The sequence below is a fragment of the Sardina pilchardus genome, chromosome 17 (genome assembly GCF_963854185.1).
Source record: "Sardina pilchardus chromosome 17, fSarPil1.1, whole genome shotgun sequence".
In the NCBI taxonomy this organism is placed as follows: Eukaryota; Metazoa; Chordata; class Actinopteri; order Clupeiformes; family Clupeidae; genus Sardina; species Sardina pilchardus.
Genome location: NC_085010.1, coordinates 15,902,784 through 15,927,035, shown reverse-complemented (window position 1 = coordinate 15,927,035; position 24,252 = coordinate 15,902,784). Strand labels below are relative to the sequence as shown.

Below are 24,252 nucleotides of genomic sequence, written 5' to 3'. Positions count from 1 at the left end.
AACAACCTGGAAATAAAAGTTTGCAAATGGATTTAGGCCAGGCTCTCTGCAAAGTCATACCACACAGAAAATCTGTGATTTAAGGGAATGATAGAATCGTGCCGTATGAGTTTCTCCTGTGGGAACTTTCATTGTCACCACTTTGTTTGTTAACATTCCAAAAGGTTCACATACCAAGAGACGTAGGCCTAATGGTAATTCTTAAGTTACTGATTTCACCTCCTTTGAGAGAAATCAGTAACAGGAAAATGAATGGGGCTCTTTAGTATGGGTTAGGGATTTGTTACGCTGAACATGGTGGAATTGTGAACTGGAAGTTCTAACCTGTAGCCTACTGTAAGTAACCACATGGTTGGAAACGGCATGGTTTACTTTTTGCCTTTTCCGTCAGCATGGTAAAAGCCATGCGACTTTTTTTATGACCTTCCTATTAGAAGTTATGTATGTTTCCTCATTCATTTGTATAGGTGCCTGATCTTGTTAGTCCGGGGGGAAAAAAATGCTCAGGGGTGTTATCAAGATGGCCGCCAAGTGGCAATACTTCCCTGAAAGGACTTAGATGGGAATCAGAGCATCATTATACAGCACTTCGGTTGTTTACCGAAAACACACAGACTGGACAGACCTGTTCGACAACCTCTTGCTGTATTCTCTCTTGATGATAGAAGATATCGGTTAAACATGAAAACATTTAAAGTATATGACAGGAAGTGAGTGGGAAAAAGAGCAGGGGTGGGATCTGGAAAGGACCACGGGGCAGGAATCGAACCCGCGTCGCCAGCGTACGGTGCAGGTACCCCAGCCAGTTGCACCACAAGTGGGGCCAACATGAAAACATTTGGACAGATATTCAGCGATGGAATTTCTTCACTGATGAACAACATTGATAATGAGACGAGAAGTCACCAGACCCAGGGGCGCCAGCAGATGTACTGTATCGCTATAGCTACACACTGTGCATACCATCAGGTTACTAAGGACTGAGAAGAGACTTGAAAATAGAGACAAGTTTTCTGCTGTCAGTCTTCTCAGTTTTGAAAGTGAAACCCAGAGAAGTTTGTCTTGCAGAAAGAAACCACGCCATCTAATGGACAGACCACATATAGACAATACTGAGAATTTACAGTTTTTCTCAGTCGCTTTGGTTCATTTCTCAGATCAGAATTCTCAAAACTACCTGTTCAGTCTTCACATCATTGTGCACATCAAAAAAGTTTCTGATTTGTTTGAACAAGTTGCAAATACTTAGGTACATACATGCAAATGATTATGTACAATTCTCTGCTGTTTCCTACATTATTGTCATGTTGATCAAAATGGGTAATGGGTCTCTGTTGAATAGATCTCTGTTGAATAGTAACACCCCCCACAAAATTCAGGCATTAGTTCATAGCATAGCAGTCTATACATGTAAAATGGTTGAACAAGTTGTCATAATATGTCGTTGTGGTGTGGATGAGAATTTGTGGCCCAACAGACAGGAACATCAGGAGATGTAGGAAGACTGCACTGTAATTCCTACAGCACTGCATGTACAGTTTTCCTGAAGGAGATACTATGTTCACATTTCTTTTATTTTCTTAGTGCCTTGCAGTGCTGTCTTTTCCTTTCTGTATTGCAATAACATCGTCTGTCAAAAATGACAGCACAAAAAGTAGAAGCATACATGTTAATCTTGTCCAGTGTCTTGCCATCAAACTCCCACATACACTAAGTGTGACCTACAATTTACAAAAATTGTCATAAAAAATGATAAAGCCTTACTTAACAGACAGTACATCAGAACATCCCTTCAGAGTACACTGTTACAGTATATTGACAACATGACTAAGCAATTGGACTGTCTTATCCATACACAATGCCACAAGGACTTGCCATTCTGAAGGATTTTGAGCAAGAGATGGGCTTTTGCAGGTAATCCATCCATGGTGTTTTGCTATTTGAATGAATTGTTTTGAGAAATAGACTTACTGTTTTGCAAATGTTGAGGATGTACCGAAACGACTGAGAAAAACTCTAGTGGCCTGCAGAGCATATAAGCTGTTTGGCTAAAATGTCACTGTGTCCACATCACCAGGGACAGACACCAGTCAAATTGCTGAAGACTAAACATGTGTGAACTTAATTCAAAACACATAATACATGTCTATCAGCACAGCAGGCTATCACTAGAATTGGCTCCATTAAAAGAAAGAAGATCTAAACTTCAAAACTACTGTATCTCTTGACACTCATTAGACATCATCAAAGGTGTTTTCCTATGTGTTGATCTGTTTTGAATGACAACAACCACAAAACAAGCTAAACCAGTCTGGTGTGTCATGAAAGTAACTCAATGCTCAATTGCATAAGTACACAAACAAGGACCAAGTCAAAGGTGGAAAACGCAACACAATGGCAGGGAGTAAGTAGTAATTTAACCATATTAAATACACTGCTACATGAAATATTTAAAAAAATAATTTGACAGACAGGATATGTGGACAGATAGATTTTTGGATAGAATACACTCACAATATTACCAAAGTGTCAGGAATTTTACTGTCACATTGTGTTGGATTTGAATTATGGTCCTCAGCAAATATTTTGTCCAAAGTGACGATATCAAACATTAAAGGTATACTATGCAACGTTTTTCAGTTAATCAATTCGTTCCATACTGTTATATATGATTAAATGGGTCATTACCGGTCGAACGGTGTTTTTTTTGGCCGCTCTAGTGGTCTGTAGCGGTAAAACCACACTTGCAACTTCAGGAGACACCGAGCACGCACCCATGCTCTGATCCAGGAAGTGTCATGTAAAGTCTCATGAAAAGGCACGACAGACTGACCGATTGAGGAGTTTTGTCAAATATACACGCTAAAGCTGTAGGGGAAGCTCTGCAGAGAAATATGCAAGCATAAAACGAGCGAAAATGAAAAGTGAAAGCGAAACCGGCGAGGAAATCGCCAATCCTGCATAGTATACCTTTAAATTGTTAAAGTCTGTATAAAAGTCATACAGCCTATGTAAATAATAGGTATCAATAGATTAAATAGAATTCACAACAAATAATAACAATAACCATATGCAAACTATGAAAGGAAAATGTATTAGGTAAATAGGTATAAGTCCGTAGACGCTTTTTTTGAAGATCCCAAAACTATCGCTAGAAGAAAGAGCATTATGTTTTTAATCATAGTCAGGCTTAAAACACATGTGATCCTAACCTTGTTGGGTGCTATGTAAATATATCTTCTACATTTAGACTTTCTCAGCTGAATTTATAACTTGAAATGCTTGAGACTAATAAATGAGGATGTTTTACAGGAGATGGAATTTGCTACCTGCATCTTATTGGTCTCTGCGAGGAAGATGGTAAAAATGCTGATTATAGTGTTACTGCATTTACAGTATATGGTCATGATGATGTACTGTATACATTCACTGCCATTCATTTATACACATTGTATAATAATATTTCATAATAAGTTTCTATTTTCCAGAAAACATTTACTGTTCAAATGTTTTAGTTTGCTAAGAACATTGCCTCATCTCTTACAAATAATTCATGTGACAGGTGCCAGTGCAATTTGTGATAAAGTTCATAGCAGCATGCCTTACCAGTGGCAGAGCCAGAGTCAGAATCAGTGGATCCCTCTGCCAGACAATGAGGAAATAGAGCATGACTACTGCAACCCAGCAAAAACAAAACAGTAAGAGATGTGGCAAATATATACTGTATACAGTATAATTCAGTCGCAGAATGAAAATAGTGGGTGGACAGGTGACATTACTGTTTTGCGTTTTCAGTGTCGGAAACTTACGTGTGGACTTTGACACAATGACCTGTGGATTAGAAAACATTCAACGAATTTCTACAAGTACCTCAGCACTCTCATCTGAACTCTCATCTGCACTCTCATCTGAACTCTCATCACTCATCACAAAATGGGTTTGGTACTGGGAAGAGGCGGAGGGAACATGGAAAGAGTTTGGACCATTGGTAAGACTGTATATTGGCCAATTTACCTCTAATTTTAGGAAAACTGTGAACAAAGAACATGCCACCATTATACTTAAAATATGGCTAAACGGAATATTAAGATCTACTCAAATATGTTAATATTACATACATTACAGTCATAAAAGTCCTGATATTTGTAAAGTATCACACAACGGTTAATTAAGATTATGACATGCTACTGTGACATTCTACCACATTATAATGCAACCACATCCCTTTTGACAGGCTGGTGAGTCCTCATCAATCACGAGTGATGAACTGGAGAGGCGATATCTCAGTGGTGAAACGACAGTAGCATTTACAGCTGGATCTAATCAATATGAGCTGAGTTTTTTAGGTACACCACTTTTTATTGCTAAAAGGGCCTTTTTATGTTGTCATCGTTCATTGGTTACATTGCTTGTTTGTTTAGTTCTTGGTCATCTTACATCGTCAACAAGTCTCGAGTATGATCTGAAAGCTGGTTATTTAATGACTAGTGAGTCTGTAAGCTAAGTGTTGCAATCAAACTCAGTTACAGTTAAAAAAAAATAAAAATAAAGGTAGAGTCTGCGATTCTGGTGGATCATCATTAATATTGAATTAAATTGCACTTTTCCGTTATATAAAGCTCTTGGCCCTAATTTGAATGATGGGCAAAGTTCTACACTTTAAAAAAAAAAAAAAAGTATAGAATGGAGGAACGGAATATTTGACCAGGATGTCTTATCGCCAATCAGTAATAAAAAGGGATGATGTTAGTTTCAAAATCAAAAGGCAATGTGAGATGGTAGCAACATCTGCAAACAAAAAAATATTGCAGTTGGAAGAATGTTTAAGTGTAAATGTACAGCAAAGGTAAATACATTGTTTCCTGAAATACATTGTTTCTTGAATTTCCCCTTGGGGATCAATAAAGTATCTATCTATCTATCTATCTATCTATCTATCTGACTCAGTGTGGATTATTATCAGGTTGTAAAGATAGGCAAAGTAGAAAGTAGGAATCCCTGATCAATTTGATAAGTTAGGCTGGGCCAATGATTTCAAAGTTATTGCCAAGTAAATTATAATGTTGGAAAGAGAGAGCGTCATTGATTGGAGCAGACCTGTTAGATTGGTGTAACAGGTATACAGGTGGGCTCGCAGAGGAGTGGCAGCAGTTTTCATGCTGTACTGTTGTACATGTAAACCAATATATGGCATACCAAATATTTATTTCATATATTGTGCGCTGTACTTACTGTAAACTGACAGAACCTGCTGATCGGTTCATAAAATTGTGTGTGACTTGCTCCGACAGAAATGCTTCAAACAAATGTCAGTACCCAAACACAGAGGTTCATGAGAAGACGACCAGTGTTCATTTCAAAAGCAGACGTCCGGAGGACCCGGTGAGTATATAAAACTTTAAAGCATCCTTTCATCTATTCATGTATGGGAAAATATTCTTCAATATTGATTTTTTTTTTCAATGTTGTTTTCTAGTGAAATATACTGCAGCAAAGCACAACCAAATATTCCACTGTCTTTGCCGGATTACTGGGACCCTCATCAGTTGCCTGGAATTGGATATGAGGTAGGCCTATGTCAGACCTCGCTCTAGCCAAATCATTCATCCCTGTCTTGACATAAAAGAAACTGAAGGTTTGGTTTCAAAAGGTTTCATTACATGGGTAACAAAAAGCCAAGTATAGCCAAGTTCCTTCATTGATTGGTAGAACAGTTCACTTTCTTTTAGTTAAGGCCTGTCTGTATTACAATCTGTGTAAATATATTATTCATATTATTTTTACTTCTGGGTGTTTTCATTATGTAACTACAGTAAGACATACAGTACATGTATATTTTGTTTCTTTCCTTTACAGAGAATCAAATTGAACTCAGTATCTACTGAATACATCGAGGTTCTCAATTCTTTTGACAGAACCATGGAAGGGTATAACATTCTTAACATTGAGAGAATTCAAAATCTGACATTATGGAAATTTTTCAATTTGTAAGTTCCTATTTCCATTTGTAAAAACTGTATTATGTGTTGTCTACTCTATTGACTACCTTAATATTCAATTATTTACTGCCAAGGAGGTTATGTTTTCTTCGGGGACCGGCGTCTGTTTGTTTGTTTGTCTGTCTGTTTGTTAGCAAGATAACTCAAAAAGTAATAGGTGGATTTCGATGACATTTTCAGGGAAGGTCAGAAATGATCCAAGGAAGTAACGATTAACGATTTTGGGAGTGATCCCTATCACCGTCGGGATTCCGGAGGTGTTTATGTAGTTCGCTTAGTGGTGTAATGGCATGGTATGGCCACGCGGTAGCGATCTGAATAGTTTAGGCTAAAATACATGACAACCTAGAACAATGCAGGCGGAGGTCTGCGCTCTCTGAGTGCTTTTCTAGTTTTCGAGCTGTGATAGCCTACTTTAAAGTAAGTACAGTCATACATGGGCTCAATAATTTATATAAAACGTATGTCTTTTTTCCAGAGGATACTAAAGTAGTAAATCTAATTACTACACTGTAAAAAATAACAATGCATCTTACTGCAATAACACAAGTATATACTTCCCCTCGGTTGACTTAGTGTGCTTACTACAGAAATAAAAGTAACATACTAAACTTGCATCGACGGGGTCTAAAACCTGACATACACGTCCTCCACAACTCAGATGTAAGTAAAGTGACTACCGCGCGCAGGTCGAAGTCCAGTGAGCAACAGGCAGCCCGCAGCCAAGGAAGCCGCATACTGTACATCAACAGTCAAAACGATAACATCCTCGCCTCTCGTCTGCCCACCTTGCTCTATACGGTAAGTTTTATATATACATTAACTGCCCGTATGAAATGTTTACATGAATTTATATGAGTTTGACAAAATTGCACATTTTGGTTTGGGGCATTGTGTTCAACGTGTTCAACTTGTTAATTGATATTTGCACTAACTAACAAGCAGCTAACTGAGAATACGTCAAGAAGACTGCCTCAGAGATGGGCTAACATTACTCTAGCCTAGCTGTTTAAGCCCTGTGATATTTCCTTTATCAAGGTTCTTTAGAAATTACTGAGTCTGGAGGTTAGACTCTGTGTGTGTTTTTTATTTATTTTTTAAATGCCCATGTCAGGTTGTCTTTGAGAACTGTCTTTATGAAATGAAGCTCTAGTTTAGCCATTTCTCGAGAGAAAGTGGTCGATGCTAGCATGCTAAGTCAATCATGATTCAAAACGTCTGTAGGAAGACGTAGAATTATACTTAGACAAGGTGAACTTCTCCCCACTGTGGAATGTAGAAAGGTATGCTACAAGGACAGTACACACCCAACATTTTACCATATACTGATGTCATTGTGGTTCATTGCCATGCAAATAATGTCATTTGTTTTCTGTAAGGATTGGCATAGATAGCAATAGGACTGGTTTCTGCTGTCAGTGCATTGTACAGTTTAACTGTAGCGTACATATTGATAAAACCTTTTCTCTATTTACAGTTGGAAAAGACATCTGAAGAAACAATTGCAGTGGACACACTCTCACAATCTCTACTCTTCAGTCTCGATCACTGCAATCTCTCTTATTCTTTCTGCTTCTCTGAATCGCTGATACACTGACTAGGCTATATCTCAATCTGTCTCTGAATCGGTTTTACTCTGTGAAATGTTGTTTTTCTCCTAATATTTGGAATTGTTTCCAAGTTTACTTGCATTTTTAAACATTTGAGATTTTTTTCTGAAGAAATTTTAATTAAATCGTCTGTGTGCATTTTTTTTACAAGAAATGCACAGATTTATGTAGATTATTTGAATGTGTTGGTGATATTTAAGATAGTTTTTTTCAATATATTTATAATAATATTACATATTTATAATAACAAAATAAAATAATAACTTCCATTTGCTTTATTCTCATTAATTTTTACTACACTTGACATAAAAGGTATTTTACACTTTAAAGCCCATTTTCTGTATTGCCTAGGCATGCAAACGAGTGTTTGACACCGAAATCTCGACGATTGATCCTGTTTCTGCAATTTGGCTAGCCAGATGAGCCAGACCCACATCAAGATGTAGGGTCTGGACACTCACCGTAGACAGGGCTCAATCGGAGGGGTGGGATAAACAGTTGTCTTTCAAATTCCGCAATAGGATAACGCTAAACGAATCATCTTCTTGTTTTTAAGTAGCAGGATGCGTAACCTTCCCTCTCCACGCAATAGGATAACGCTAAACAAATCATCTTCTTGTTTTCAAATAACAGGATGCGTTACCGTCGCAACTTCTGGTCGCATGTCAGTCACCATTATGTTAAGCCCACCCACCGACTATACACGCTGTGATTGGTCCGCTGGTTTTTCGAGTTCTCAGCTCCCTGGCTCTATGGATCGTGCCTAGACTGCCCCGCCAGCCAAATTACATTTGCTGCTGCTAGGGGCGTCTAGATTTCTAGGCTACAATTTGACTGCATTAGAATGTTCTCTGTATGGCTTTAACATTGCTCGCTATGGGCATGGTCTATTCTGTCCTTAAAACACCTCTAAACGTTCGTTTTTTTTAAATGTGCAACTTACCGAGTGGTTACTGGTCTTCAACGATCTTCTATAGCAAGTTTTGCAGCGAAATACAGTTTCTGTCATCTTTTATCAGGGATTTTCGAAATCCCGGAAGTACTTTTTCAGATACCTGACAACCGTGTGTGCCTATTATAACACAACAGAAGTTGAATTTTGCTGCGAAACTTGCTATAGAGGATCGTTGAAGACCAGTAACCACTCGGTGAGTTGCACATTTTTAAAAACGAAAGTTTACCAGTGTTTTAAGTACAGAATAGACCATGCCCGTAGTGAGCAATGTTAAAGCCATACAGAGAACATTCTAATGCAGCCAAATTGCAGAAACAGGATCAATCGTCAAGATTTCGGTGTCAAACACTCATTTGCGTGCTAGGCAATACAACAAATGGGCTTAAACTGTAAAATATTGATTTATTCCTTTAAGTACCTTAATGGGAGTAATAAAGGAGTAAAAGCATTTACTTCAACAAAGCCTACAGTGGAGCTTGTGCTTACTTTCTTGTAAGTATTTGGGTACTTACAGATGTACTGTAAAGTTAACATTACCTCGAAAGAAACTAGTTACATTACTCACCTCGTTTGAGAGTTTCCACACATTTTTTTAAGTTAGCATTACAAATTCTTTTTTACAGTGTAGTGATGCTGTATTTTTCATAGGCAGAAGGATGATATGAAAATCAAATCTGGGAGGGATGTCGCTGAGAGGCTACTCTTCCATGGCACTAAAGCAAGATATGTGGATGCCATCTGCAACGAAAACATAGATTGGAGGATAAATGGGGAGAATGGAACTAGATATGGTAAAGGTGAGTTACTATAGCATGTTCAAATTGGATGATTATTTTGATGAGGCATCATTGTTTACAATGCTCAGGCCATGAACAGTTTATCCTCTGAATGTTTCCCGGTGAATTGTACTGTAGGGCCTATGCATCTGAAATGATGTCTGATTGTACTTAACCAGTATTAGTGCTTATAATTGATTTATTGATTGATTATATATATATATATTTTTTTATGTTGGCCCCAGCTGTGGCGCAACTGGTTGGGGCACCTGCCAGTTGCGCCCCACATAGCCCCACATCATCACATACCCATCACCATACCTAGAGATTGGCATGGTGTTTTTTCAGTTAGCCTTGCCATGCCAATCTCTAGGTACAGTATGTTGAATGGTATGTAATGATGTGGGGCTATTTTGATTCCAAAGGCCAAGGGGACTTTATCAGAAAGCATAGTATCCTGGATCCATGCCTGCCTTTATGGAAATTTAACTACGTAGTTAACATAGGGGTGCAAATACCTACAGTATGCAATACTGCAATACTTACTGTATGTATTTTAAGGAAGAAAATGTTTTTATTTACTATACCTAATTCATTCACAAAGAAAATTGGTGTCCTTAAAGGTTGGACATTTTTGTAATTAAGGCAAGATCAATTTCCAAAAGATGATTGTATTCCTTTTTTTAATCAACTTTAGCATGGGTTCAAATACTTATTCTGCCCACTGTACAGTAGATGTCTGACTCAGTAGTATCACACTTTCAAGGACTACTGCTCTTAAACAGTAAAAAAAAGAAAGTAAAAAGAAGTTTTACCTCTTTTTTAGGATCTTATTTTGCCAGAGATGCCAAGTATTCTAATAAATTCACCGATAAGCAAGGAAAGCGATCCATGTTCATGTGCCGGATATTGGTGGGAGACTTCACCGCAGGACGACCAGATTACATCGTGCCACCATACAAAGATGAACAGCTTGTAGCCTTTGATAGCTGTGTTGACAAGGTGGTCAATCCCAGTTTATTTGTCATTTTTGAGAAGAACCAGATTTACCCTGAGTACCTCATTCAGTATGAAGAACCCGTAGTTCAGATTCAACCTAATGCTGTACCTGAGACAGGTAGATGTGGCTGCTGTGGGTACTGTCTGTATTATGTCTTTTGCTGCTGCTGCTGTGATGATTAACGTATGTCCTAAAAGCTACATAACTTCCTTGAAAGAGAAGGAAGCTTATATATCCATCCACTTGTAAAGCAGGGTATTTTCCATCGTTGAACCTGGTTTTCTAGGATAACATTTGTAAGACGGGGGAGACGACCTCACAGCTGGACACTCCTTTGTGTTCAGGTGATCTGTTTGCATTTGACTGTCTCCATTGTGTGTGGACCACCATTTGGTCCAGAGCTCTCGGCTCCATGCCAGGCACGCCTTCATTTTTCTCTCCACGTTTCTAGGAAACTAATGCTGAAAACTGAAATATCTGTTTCATGACAAATGATAATACATCCATGTTTGGTCTTGAATTAATACTTGTAATGTGGGCAACAGCCTGATAACGGTTTCATTGCAATCTAATGTATTTGTACATAGTTACATTATACAGTTTTAGACGCCACACCCACTTTCAGGTAAAGAAGTCCTGCTGAGTCGGGGGTGGCTGGATGAATGAAAAGAGAAGCTCTTGCAGTCATTCACTCTCTTCTTCTCTATCTGGGCTCTGGGCAAGAGGTCACTCTGATCTCTGGTCCCCCCCCTCTCTCTCTCTCTCTCCCTTTCCCTTCCTCTCTCTTTCTTTGTCTCTTTATGGTTTGTTATTTTCATTATTTACATTGTTTTATCTGGTATATGTAGCCTTGTAACTTGGTAACTTGTTAAGGTTTCAGTCCAAGTTTATTGTTTGTTTTGAGGTTAAGTTTACTTTCTCCTTTGTTTAAGGATAATTACTGGTATTACTTTACTTTTACATTCAAAGGGTCAATGCCTAATAAATGGTTAATTCTCCTCGCTCAGTTTGCACATCTCTAAAGTCTAGTGTGCCATTCCATACTCTGCCATAGTTACTGTAACAAACCAGTTATTTGGTAATTTATTAGAGGTACAATATTCATCTTATGGAGTCAGATAAATTGTGGTTTATTCCTAATAACATTGCCATTTAACTCCACATGACTACTGATCCATTGTTCTTCACGCATGTAAAGGGAAAACGTCCGACGTGTTTGTGTAGCGCGTTTGGGACTGTTTTTGCACCTTTTACACACTGACAGAAGAGGTGGTAAACCAGAATTGCAAATTGGAAAAATTGTCCAACAGCACAAAGCCTTTGTATCTTTTTCAATGTAATTAAACATTATCATGCCCGTCACTGAATTTTTAACTTGCCACTGTATGTCTGCTTCCATGTGTACTGTGTGTACTGTATGTGTAAAGGTCAACAATGTTTAATGCAATAATAAATATTTTCCCACTATATAATCATCCACTGATGTTGACATCTATTTAAAATCATCTGTATTTCACCATTGCACCATTGCATTTGTGTCTGTGAATTTGTAAAACCACATTGTTATTTAGCAATTATGCAATTTAATGATCTACTTAGGACTGATGAAAGTAGCAAAGTAGAATGTCAGCCAGCCAGCTGCCTGGTTCATAGTGTTATAATTGGTCAAAAGTCCCAATTCTTTTAGCATCTTGAAGTCAGATCTGGATCAAAATGTAATTGACACATTCAGGGCCCATCAAGCTACATATTCACAGCAATTGTTCTGAAAATCAGGTCAGTCGTTTTTTAGTCTTGCATTTGCTTTTCTCAAATGACAGAAAATCTGTGTTAAAGTAATGATAGAATCATGCCGTAATTGTACTTCATGAGTTTCTCATGTGGTCATTAACCACATTGTTGGAAATGGCATGGCTTGCGTATTGCCTTTGCCATCACCGTGGTAATAGCGGGGAATGTGCATGCATTTGAGCAAGTTAACAAGTTAGCCTTATATCTTACCATTCAATTTAGATTTAAACAATGATTCGCCTAGTGTACTTTTTCAAGCCAATATGACCTATTAAAAGTTATGTATGTTTCCTAGTTCATTTGAATAGGTGCCTGATCTTGTTAGTCTAGGGGAAAAACTGTTCAGGATGTTACCAAGATGGCCACCGAGTAGCAATATTTCCCTGAAAGGACTTTCCCTGACAGGAATCAGAATGTCATCATACTTATGTGGCTTACCAAAAAGACACAGACAAAAAAGACACAGACAGGACAGACCAGTTCAACAACCTGTTACTGTATTTTCTCTGATGATAGACAGGAAATAGGTATTAAACATGAAAAATGTAGGCAGACATTCAACAATGGAATGTTTCAGTGACTTACCAACATAGATGCTCCTCCCTTGACCAGACACATTGGAAATTACTGTACATTATCTATTGAACAGTTAACGTTTTAAGGGCTTCACCCCAGTGTTACAAAACTGCCTGACAGTTGATAGCTATACTGTGAATAGGCTAGTTGACAGTAATTCATAGCATTTCAAGCCTGGCAAAAGCAAGCTGTTTACCCTCATGCCCCATAAGCTTCCATTGTAGAGCCTTTTCTCAAGGCTGACCAGTTGTATTGTTCTCTAACTTAATACTTGAACTGTTTGTTTATGTAGCCTGTGTGGTGGAATTCAGACAAAAAAAATATCTTTTACCCTTTTGGAGTTTCCCTTTGGGAAGTGTCTAACTGGAATGTTATGACCTTTAGTGGCAAAATGAAACCAAAACCAGTTTTGTGTTCAATGACGGATAAGCACACAACGTTATAACATTCAACGGTGGATTTGTCAATGCAATGGCAATGGGTAAGTGGCCATTTAACCATTTCCAAAACACTACTTAACATTTAAGATTTGAAAAGTAGTATCAAAACATTAATCCAAAGATTTGAAAAGCAGTGTTGACATTTTAGTGATACCTCTTGGACTACGTAAAACACGATTTACTGTACATGAAAACAATTGCTCTCTTTCTGCCAAATTTCTAGATAGTTTAGTTTACCAATTCTGACAGGATTGTGGCCATATCAGACAAGAAACTGAATAAATTAAATTGACAAAAATAATATTGTAAATCAAATGATTCACAATTCTTTGGGTTTCCTTCTATTTTCATTTTCTTTGTTCTACAAACTTGTACTACAAATCCTCATCTGGTATTTTTGGTCATAGCCTACTGTATATTCACTGTCGGTGTGACACTTTTATGGCCATAAGCCTGTGGGAAATTAATTATTGCTTTATCTTCGTGTTCATTATTATTTGATTTTAACAATTAATTAACCATTAATTTAACAATTCATTTTATTTTAGATGCATTTTCTCACTTTAACGTATCATTTGAAACAACTGTGGTGAAACACATTCCTCTTAAGACATTTATAGAATTTAATTTTGGAATTGAATCTTGGAAATATGGTTATTGATCCATCTGTGTGAAACTAGATTTACTAATGTAGCTTTTCCAACAGGCGATGAGATCTGTTGCCTGCATCTTATTGATCTCTGCATTGCCGGTAAGAATGTAAGATAATCTCCATACAACTACAGAACAAAGGCATGTCATTTTACGAGTGTAACCTCTTTGATGTCAGTTTTGGCTTGATAAGAACGTGTCATTCTATTTTTTCTAATGGAGTGATTATTTGCACCCGGGTGTAAATAGTGGAATGGAGGCATTTTCTTATTTGCACCCAAACCTGAAATCCAACATAGTGGGAACATCTTGGCAGGAGATGGCCAACCTAAATCCTAAATCTAACAAGTTAGGATTATTAAAATAATATTTTAGATGGTAAAGTGGTGCTAAATTTCCATAAACCTTGTTCAGTGAACGGGTAAAGCCGTCCGTTTGTAAGCAAAATCAAGAAATACGACGAATGTTTACCGTTACCTAGCAACCATAACACGTCAGTCAAAGATTAGTAGTAGCCTATCGCATATTTACCTAATGGAGAGCAGTGCAGCGGATAGGTGAGCGGATTTCTGGTCTGGGGACCCAGGTTCCATTCTTTGCCGAAGCTATGGGTTTTTTTTTGCATGCTAAGTAGGCTACGAAAAACTTGTTTTTTCTTAGATGACGTTACCTCGCGGCAAATAAGATTTTGTGCTTTTTGAACCTGTCAAAGATTGACTAGTTTTATTTCAGTTATGAGTACAGTTACAGTAGTTGTGAGTAGAAAGGTTTCTTGGTGTTTTGAGCCCCCAACGTTGTTTTCAAGGCAGCGCTGCCTGGAAGGCATGGGTTAAGGTTAGGATTAAGGTTAGGAGTAGGATTAAGTGCCTTTAAGTCAACAGTGGCAGTGCTGCCTGGAAGACAACTCAGAAAACAACTCTTTGAACTATAGCTTGCTTTGATCAAGCTACCACATGACCACTCATTAGCCTAATATTTGTAAAATCACTCCCAAGTAACGCAGACATGGCAAAACAGCTAGAAACTGTTAAAAACTAAATTAGGCCTAGCCTACTGTAGAGCTGGTAAATACACAGGCCTATTGACAGGGTAGCCTACATGGATGTTAGACATCGGGTGTAAATAGTATTGTTGATTATTACACTATTTACACCCGGGTGTAAATAGTAATGTTGATTATTGCACTATTTACACCCGGGTGTAAGTAATGTTGATTATTTGCACCCGGGTGTAAATAGTCTCTGCCTTTTCTAATGCCTCCAATATTTAATGTATCTATCATGTTGTGTACAGATGTGCTTTGTGATAAGGTTCATAGCAGCACCCCTTACCTGTGGCAGAGCTGGAGTCATAATCAATGGATCCCTCTGACAAACAATGAGGAAGTAGAGCGGGACTACTGCAACCCAGCGAAAACAAAACAGTAAGAGATGTGTAACAAGATATAACTCTATGAGCCCTAATTTGAATGTACTGTACATAGTGTAACGTTATGGAACACTTCACCGTTTTTTCATATGAAACGACATAATTCCCTTAACTAAGATGAGTTGATACATACCTCTCACGTTTCAATGTGTGCACTCAAAGGCTCTGGCGCGCGGCGCTACTTTGATAGCACTTAGCTAGCCCAGTTCATTCATTAGGATCCAAACAGAGATGAAGTTAGAAGCGACCAAACACCCTCATGTTTTCCCTATTAGTCACACGACGAAGTATGGTGAGACAAATAAAACATGGTGCATTTCTAAGTGGGTAAGAGGGATATTATATATTGTGTGGCGGAATAACTCTGGGGAGTACTTTGACTCGGCGCAGTAATATCGTCACTCTTGCACTTTCAGTTTCACTTTGGAGTGAGGATACTGCGCCGAGTCGAAGTGCTCCCAAGTGTTAGTCCACCACATCTTATAGTTCTCCTTCTTATACCCACGTAGAAAAACTCCCAAGTTTTATTTTGTCTCACCATACTTGGTCGTGTGATTACTCATGGAACTGTATCTTAATAGGAAACCATGAAGGTGTTTGGTTGCTTGTAACTTAATCTCTGTTTAGATCCTAATGAATGAACTGGGCTAGCTAAGTGCTATCAAAGAAGGGACCTATAGTTGCAGAATGAAATTAGTAGGCAAACATGTAATATTACTCTTTTTTATTTTAAGTGTCAGAATGCCACCCCTGTACTTTGACACAATGACCTGTGGATCAGATAAAGTTCAACGCCTATCTGTAAATGCCTCTGCACCTGACTCTCTCACATCTTTGATCACAAAGTGGGTGTGGTTCTGGGAAGAGTCGGAGGATAAATGGAGAGAGTTCAGACCAATGGTAAGGGGGGGGGGGGGGTATATACAGTACACAGTACATATGTAGCCTATATACAGTACTGTGCATCAAGTATACCATCACAAGTGATGTAAACTTCATCCATAATGTACCAGGTATTCTCATTTAAATAAATCTCAGATTTGGGACTAACCTTTTATTGAGATCAGGGATTATCTGACATTTTTGTTGAGAGTGGTTCATGATTCATGAACAGCTATAAATATTGATAACTTGTCAAGTACCAAAAAGTAGACAAGTAAAACTATTGTGTTATTTATCCACTGTAAAAATACAACCACATCCCTTTTGGCAGGCTCATAAAAAGTCTCCATCCATCACAAGTGAAGAGCTGGAGAGGCGATATCTCAATGGTGAAAACCTAGTAACATTCACTGCTGGAAGTCGTCAATATGAACTGAGATTTTCGGGTACGATACCTTTTTACTATTAGTACACACACACACACACACACACACACACACACACACACACACACACACACACACACACGTATGTGCAGTAAATTAAAGTTAGGCTGGGTAGTGTCAGGGAATCACTCATAGAGGAAAAGGCAAACAGGGAATTAGTTAAGGACTAGGCTTTATTTGCTCAGAGCTCACAGGGGGCAGATCCACACAAAAGTTGTAGCTGTTCAAAATTAAAGTCACAAAAGAATATCCAAAGGCTCAGTAGGTAAAGGACAAAAGCTCAGAGGAACCACAAAGGACAAAATAAAAGATGTCTAAGCACCAGTAGTGCAACACAGAATCAAAGTAACAACTGAAAGATGCAAAACCAGAGCAAACTCAACTTAATAAGGGAGTTGTATCCACCAGAGTCCAAAAACAGAGTCCAAGGAATCTCAGGAAAAAGGTTTCCACCAAAAAACACGATGGAGTCGTATAGGCACAGAGTCACTAGAAGCCACTGTTGACGACGCTCGGTGACCAACTGTAGCTGCGTTTCCATTGACCATTAAATTGCGCAAATTAAGAGTTGCGAAAAGAAATGTGGTGAATGGAAACACACACATTTCGAAAAAACTCACATTTTTCGATAAAAAGTTTTTGCGCTCGGGTGAGGTGATATTTCGAGCATATCGAAATTTGTATATTTCGCAAAACTGCAATGGAAACACTTTTTTCGCATCTAACGAGTCACGTGATCCAACAACCGGATGTTAGGAGGAACGAAACCGACGAAGAAGACTGTCGACAGGAAGTGGCTCCGGGAGAATAATGTAAAAAATATATATTTTTATTCATTAAAAGTGGCTCGTGTCATTCTAAAATGTTGAATCCACAGCTCCTCTGAACTCGCCGACAACACTTTCTCAAAAACGCTGCATACGCAACCGCTCAACTAGTTTTGTTTACCCATAGCAACAACGTTGCTTTGCTGGTTTAACGTGATGAGAACGGTGCTGAAAGAAATCTAGATTCTAGATTCTAGTTCTAGAAACTAATCAACTGGGCTGATCTACGAAATATTCCACTGACATGGCTGTGACATGATTTAAGCATAGGCCTATAACAAACTCCTGTGATTGATATGTCATTTTTAATTTTATGTTTCTGCCCCACCAAAACGTAGGCCTCCTCCGCTGATGGCTTATAGCCTAATGACTGATAATCAGCGTTAGTGCCGTGGTGGCAATTTGAATGCATTTAGTGTAAATCTGGGTTATGTTGATAACCGCCATGTCTCCTAATGACTTACAGCACGCGAGAATACACAAGATTTTAATTTAGTTAGCCGAATTGTGATTTTCGACATTAAGACAATATCGACAAAGTTTTTGCGCATATTTGTAATGGAAACGCAGCTTGTGGCAGAGAGGGAGCTTAAATGGGAGTCTGGACAGGTGAGCCCAATTAGCACTCAGGGGAGTGAGAACGAGGAAGTGGTCTAATTAGCCCTTTTCACGTGATGTCAGACGAAGCGTTGCTGGGTATCCTCCGGCATGTCCAGCCGCCAAATACTACAGAAGAAGAAGAAGTATTCATGGGTTTCATCAGGTCCCTTTCCACAGGTGTATACAATCAAGCACCTTGATTATCAATGCAGACTGCATGGTGCTTGATTGTATACACCTGTGGAAAGGGACCTGATGAAACCCATGAATACTTCTTCTTCTTCTTCTGTAGTATTTGGCGGCTGGACATGCCGGAGGATACCCAGCAACGCTTCGTCTGACATCACGTGAAAAGGGCTAATTGGGGGAGAACGACCACTCGCTAAATACTTCTGCATGGTACTGCAACTAGAGGGCGATCGCGAGCAAGTGGAGAACGAATGGAGGTGAATGGAGTTTCTCCTAAAATCCACTTTTCTCTGGATATAATTTTTTTGGGTACAAATCGGAATATTGTATGTGAAAAGGGGGTCAAAGAAAATACACATGGCTGAGTATTAGATTTTTTAAGTCCCTTAATTGTTCTAAAAAGCCTTTCAAACTTGTCAATGACGTCATTCATTAGCAGGATGCTTGTGTGTTATGGGCAACAACGACCAAGCCTGTGAGAAACCAAAGGGCCATAAGTAATTGTTCATTCAACTTTCGACCTATAACCCATATTGAGCTTGCAGAAACTAAAATCCAATCTTCGATTTTTTAATGACAACCAGGTGAAACAGACCAATTTATCCGTCTAGCCCCATAGACCCCCATTGCTTGATCACTAGCTCGTGATCGCCCCTAGAGGAACTGCAACTGGAACTGCAGGTACAATGGAGTTAATAGCGAGTGGACCGGCTCTCCATAAATGGTCTCTGGCGTGGTCACCGAGCAGCCAGGCAAGGGCGTGACAGGTCAGCTGAGCAGTTAGCCAAGTTGCTGAGTGTGACTGTGTGGCCTGCTATGTCCGTATTTCAAGTGATAGAATTAAGGTGTGACTTTAGTTGACGTTATGATTGCCAGACCAGTCAGTAACAGGCAGTTTGATTTTGACTTTGTTCATGACACGATAATTAACTGGAAAGAGCAAAAAATAGAATGTAATGGTCGCCTAAATCTGACAACACACAGATAACACACAGACTTTTATATGCTGAAACAATGAAGCAGTCTTCACGTGACTACTTGACTGGAAATGCACCATCTTGAAGCGGACCTCCTGCTCACTTGTTTATAAAGATGTACTATATATGCTTCTACAGACATGCTTCAAACAAATATCCATACTAGCACACAGAGACTTGTAAGAAGACGACCAGTGTTCATCTCAAAAGGAGACATCCAGAAAGCCTGGTAAGTGATAACTTTACAGTGCCCTCTCATCCAAATTAAGGTTGTTGCAAAACGTTTTTGAAATGATGCTCAATATTGTGTTTCAATATGTTTCCCAGTGAAATATACCGCAGCAAAGCACCACCAATTACCCCAATGTTTCTGCCGGATTATTGGGACCCTCGTCTGTTGCATAGAGATGGATATGAGGTAGGCTTCTATAGGACCTGGTCTAGTTTTAAGTCATAATGCCCTTGACAGACTAAAGAGCTACAGAAGGTTTGGTTCTCTTTTAGTCAAAACATTTGATATCACCTTTGGGATGATGAGGTAGGTACGTATAACACTTTGTTAATGACAGTTTCCCTTCCATTCTAAATATTATGCAAATTGCAAGCTTATGAAGCATCACTTGCTTCTGATGCTTTAACCCAAAGTAGGCTAACTTACATACATCAATCCCCTGCATGTTCCTTTGACTTAAGGCCTGGCTGCCCTACAGCTTGTGGAAATATATACAGTATGACAGGTGTTTCTGTTTATTGTTGCTTACACAGAGAATCATACTGGATACAACATCTTCAGAATACGCTGAAATCTTCAATATCTTCGACAGAACCATGTCAGGCTGTGACATTCTGAGTATTGAAAGAATCCAGAATCTGCCTTTGTGGAAATTTTTCAATTTGTACGTTCTCACTTGTTCCATTTGAAACATTATTATTTGTAATAGTGTAGATTACATGATAATTGGCTGCCCATGTGTGTAGACAGGAATGTATTGGATTGTAAACATTTCCACCTCCTTTTGGAATAGATCCAGGTAGAAAAATGTGCTCTCATATAAGCAGGTGGGGGTAGGCTGTCCCTACCTACACTGTAGTTTGACAAAATAGTAATCTTGAGTGTTGGTTTTTATTAGCATCTGCATATGATTGCATAACATTTCATTTGTGTTACAGGCAAGCAGATCAGATAAGCAAAAAGAATTCTGGAAACACCAATGAACAAATCCTCTTCCATGGAATCAACTCCAATGAAATTGACGATGTCTGTAAGCATAGCTTGGACTGGCGCATCTGTGGAACCCATGGGTCCACCTATGGTAAAGGTGGGTCTTAAGTGTGTTTAGTCTGAACATGGATTAGGTTAATGTTTGTTATCAAACAACAACTCTAGCTCTGCATCCCGGTGACAACCAACCAGCTAAGCCCCTCAACAGGACCCCCCCCCCCCCTCTTTAGATAACTGTAAATCACATTCTGTAAAGCAACTGTCCTGTATACTACACTGCCATGTTTGTTTTTAGGGAGTTACTTCGCCAGAGATGCACTTCTTGTACTTGTACTCTGCACAATGACAAGTTAAATCTAATCTAACCTAATCTAAATCTCTGCCATGTTTGTTTTTAGGGAGTTACTTCGCCAGAGATGCCAGTCACTCACACAAGTTCACAGGCCAGACACAGACCAAATCCATATTTGCCTGTAGGGTCTTATTAGGGGAGTACACCAAAGGAAGAAGTACTTATGTCCGTCCTCCAAACAAGCTATATGACAGCTGTGTGAACAATGTGGTAAACCCCTCTGTATTTATTGTGTTTGATAAACATCAGGTTTATCCAGAGTACCTCATCCAATATACTCTGTCTTTGAGAGACACCTCAGTTTCTCACCTGACTCCTTGCAGCATTACGTCAACGGGACGCCCAATTATCTCTACACTTGAAGAAGATACTATAGATTTCAGTGATAGAATTAGTAGTAATCCGGTGGCCGGAGACCTGCCATACAGGGCACACTTTACAGATAACACACATATGCCAACACATTCAGCATGTTTTTTACCTGGTTGGGAGGATCAGATGGATACCTCTGCTGGATGGAAATCTCACTCTACTTTGTCAGAGGAGATAAAACCCCCAGTCTCTGGCCCTCCTCCCCACAACAACTCCTGGGTTCCTTCACCCATTCCCAGACAAGTGCTATCGTCCTCGGTTGCATTTGATACCACGACCCAGTCTACAGCGTCTCAAGGGGGCTCTGACAACACAACAGCGCCATCCTCTCCAGAGACTGAGACAAAGAGAGTTTCTGATTTAATTAACCACTTTCAGAAACTAGCAAATCAACAATAAAATTCAGTGTCCCCTCATGGTCTTATGCATGGTCTTATTATGAGCTTTTTCGTTGATTTGAAATACTTGTTGAATTTACAGATTGTGCATGTGAAATACCATATTCGGTTTGGTCTAAAGGCTTTTCTTTAATGTTTCTTGGTGTTTTCAGCCCCAAACGTTGTCTTCAAGACAGCACTGCCTGGAAGGCACTAAGGTTAGGGTTAGGATTTTAAGACCAGGCCTTAGTCGACGGTGGCAGCGCTGCCTGGAAGACGACGTTGGGGGGCTAAAAAAGTTTTAAGTTCTTTGATCAGGTTTTATTTGTGGATGTATCTATATGGTGTTTGTGGGTGGGTGATAAGAATAATGTGTAAGTATATGTGATATGCTGTTGATTGACCAATTTTTTTTTTGTATTTCACTTAGTCCTGTAAGCATGTGCCCTCTACAGGTCATTGAGGAAATAGGAATTGTATCTGAAAGAGGTGTGACTGACTAGAAGAGAAGTGCACAGCTTTGGACCTTAATTGCAGCTGCTTTTCTCTCTTCAGCTTCATGCTTAGTTTGACTTACATTTACTCTATTTACTGTATATGTTAAAAGAGCTGTATACTTGTTAAATTAAAGTTATTCCTTTGGAAATGTCATTGGACTTGGACATCTTTTTGTGCAACCTAAAAAGTTAGTACAAGATTCCTCAATCAGCACTGTGACCTACAAGTAGATTTTAAACACACTCTCAAACCTTGTGGAAAGCCTTCTCAGAAGAGTTGAAGCTGTTATAGCTGCGAAGGGTGTTGTTGAGTGAGTGCTTTGCACCACAGCTGGAATGCACAATTCAGTAATTAAGATCAGTTACAGGATTGTGACGATTGATGAGACAAAAATGTTGTCCAATCAAAAATGTTATTAGCAAAGAAGAGAGGATTACACAACCACCAAACCTATAGAACACACAAGGGTAGTCACATGCACAATACACAAACAGGGTAGCCATACAGTAGCTGCTACAACACAGTGGGATAAACACAAGAGGTAAAATCGATGAAAGACTACACATGCTAACACATACACCACAAGGTAAACGCAAGTACACTTACTGAAACCGACATTGTTGCACATTCCAACATTCACACACATTATGGGAGTCCGATACAACTAGTCAAACGCACCTACGTTACAATAGGCTATAACAATTACTAGGGAACGTGTTGTAAACCATGCAGCAGTGTACCACTCCTTATATCATAGCATGCAGGGCACTTAAACATGCCATCACAACTTTGGTTATTAACACACTTCTTGTTTCAGTTAAAGTTAGAACACGCCAGCTATAATTGAGGATGATTATGGTGGGAGCTTGGACAAAGATGTGTCTGAGTTGTGCTTTACATCAAAGTGTGAGAGCAGACATGGAGGTAGCCGGTCACCGTGGTTATTTGGATGTGCGCTCCTCAAACAGGAAAGGGTACGGAAGTGTGTCTTTGTGTGATGATGATCTTGAACCACATGCACTTCTGCTGCTCATGTGTGTGTAGACCAGCAGCGATCTTGACTGGTCTGGCTTTGGGACCCACAATTTCCCATGTTCATTAAGTCACAACCCATATATCGTTTTAGCCTTTAGAAAGTTCACCATGAAATATGTTTGGGTCCTTGTGTGGCGCAACTCCTTGTTTTTCCACTGCTCACAGAAACAAATACATAGAGACAGAATTGAGGCTGTGTTAATGAGTCACTTTATGGTTATTGTTACAGTAGCAGACACTTTTGTCGGAAGCAACATACAAATAACAACAATAGTTACATTTAACAAATGCATCCTAAAATGTAATGTACTAGTGCATACTACTTTCTATTACAGTATTGAAGTAGTCTTAAGCCAAACCAAGCAAACATAAGATAACAAAAAGGAGCAGGAACCAATGTCCTGTTTGCCTCAACACATGGCTACAGTAGCACACCTGTGTAAACTAGAAATGGCTGATGGGCAAACAGTGAACAGACAGTGAACACCTGCTTCCTAACTGCCAATATTTTTATGAGCATGTCTCTGTTTTCTGATAGGCACAATCCACAAAGTGATTATGTCTGTTCTCCCATCTTTGGGGCAGCCGTGGTGTACTGGTTAGGGCTTCGGGCTTGTAACTGGAGAGTTGCCGGTTCGATCCCCGACCAGTCCACCACGGCCTTGAGCAAGGCACCTAACCCCTCACTGCTCCCCGAGCGCCGCTGGTTGGGCAGGCAGCTCACTGCTCTGGGTTAGTGTGTGATTTACCTCACTGTGTGTGTGCTGTGTGTGTTCACTAATTCGGTTAAATTGGGTTAAATGCAGAGAAACGAATTTCCCTCACGGGATCAAAAAAGTATATATTCTATTCTATTCTATTCTATGTGATAAACCTAAGATTGGAGTTACACTTGCTGCAGACAACGCGTTCGTGTTCGGATATTTTGCGGTCGTTTGGTGCGTCGGTCGTGCATGTCATCACAAGCGAACATGACACAAGATGCAATACTGACAAGAAAGTAGAAAGTAGAAAGTATTAATGAGTTTAATCGAGTCAGTACCTTTCCGGAAATGTTGCTGAAGTGTTGCTAAAATGTTCCCCAGCTCCAGCAGCGACATTTACGGAAAGGTACTGGCTTGATTAAAGTCATTCTGGACTCTCTATCCGACCACATAAAGACCTCTGGATACTTTGGTTTGGCTTTAGGGACCCTCTACTCACTACCACTAATGTTGTTTGGAACAGTAGAAGAGGTATAAAAATAGCG

The 24,252-nt window shown here is 39.2% G+C and overlaps 2 protein-coding genes across 2 annotated transcripts; both read left to right on the top strand.

The window, feature by feature from the left end:
• The first annotated feature begins 2,251 nt into the window (after window positions 1-2,251).
• LOC134062218 (protein mono-ADP-ribosyltransferase PARP12-like) lies at window positions 2,252-11,796 on the top strand. The gene is made up of 10 exons (XM_062518162.1): window positions 2,252-2,404; window positions 3,313-3,360; window positions 3,563-3,698; window positions 3,796-3,988; window positions 4,235-4,346; window positions 5,292-5,382; window positions 5,477-5,567; window positions 5,857-5,987; window positions 9,213-9,361; window positions 10,167-11,796. The coding sequence occupies exons 1-10, from the start codon at window positions 2,395-2,397 to the stop codon at window positions 10,520-10,522; spliced, it is 1,317 nt and encodes a 438-aa protein (XP_062374146.1). The 5' UTR covers window positions 2,252-2,394; the 3' UTR covers window positions 10,523-11,796.
• A 1,330-nt stretch (window positions 11,797-13,126) lies between these two features.
• Window positions 13,127-20,723, top strand: LOC134061729 (protein mono-ADP-ribosyltransferase PARP12-like). Its single transcript, XM_062517486.1, has 10 exons — window positions 13,127-13,188; window positions 13,854-13,898; window positions 15,092-15,221; window positions 15,961-16,126; window positions 16,440-16,554; window positions 19,286-19,376; window positions 19,475-19,565; window positions 19,913-20,043; window positions 20,318-20,466; window positions 20,665-20,723. The coding sequence occupies exons 1-10, from the start codon at window positions 13,179-13,181 to the stop codon at window positions 20,721-20,723; spliced, it is 987 nt and encodes a 328-aa protein (XP_062373470.1). The 5' UTR covers window positions 13,127-13,178.
• The last annotated feature ends 3,529 nt before the right edge of the window (window positions 20,724-24,252 follow it).

What these genes read in the sequence shown, in the direction of transcription:
- LOC134062218 (XM_062518162.1), top strand. An exon ending in TGGTCTCTGCGAGGAAGATG is followed by an intron (nt 3,361 to 3,562) that starts GTAAAAATGCTG and finishes TTCATGTGACAG; the next exon opens with GTGCCAGTGCAATTTGTGAT. An exon ending in AACCCAGCAAAAACAAAACA is followed by an intron (nt 3,699 to 3,795) that starts GTAAGAGATGTG and finishes TTGCGTTTTCAG; the next exon opens with TGTCGGAAACTTACGTGTGG.
- LOC134061729 (XM_062517486.1), top strand. An exon ending in ATATGAACTGAGATTTTCGG is followed by an intron (nt 16,555 to 19,285) that starts GTACGATACCTT and finishes ATGCTTCTACAG; the next exon opens with ACATGCTTCAAACAAATATC. An exon ending in TGGGTCCACCTATGGTAAAG is followed by an intron (nt 20,467 to 20,664) that starts GTGGGTCTTAAG and finishes GTTTGTTTTTAG; the next exon opens with GGAGTTACTTCGCCAGAGAT.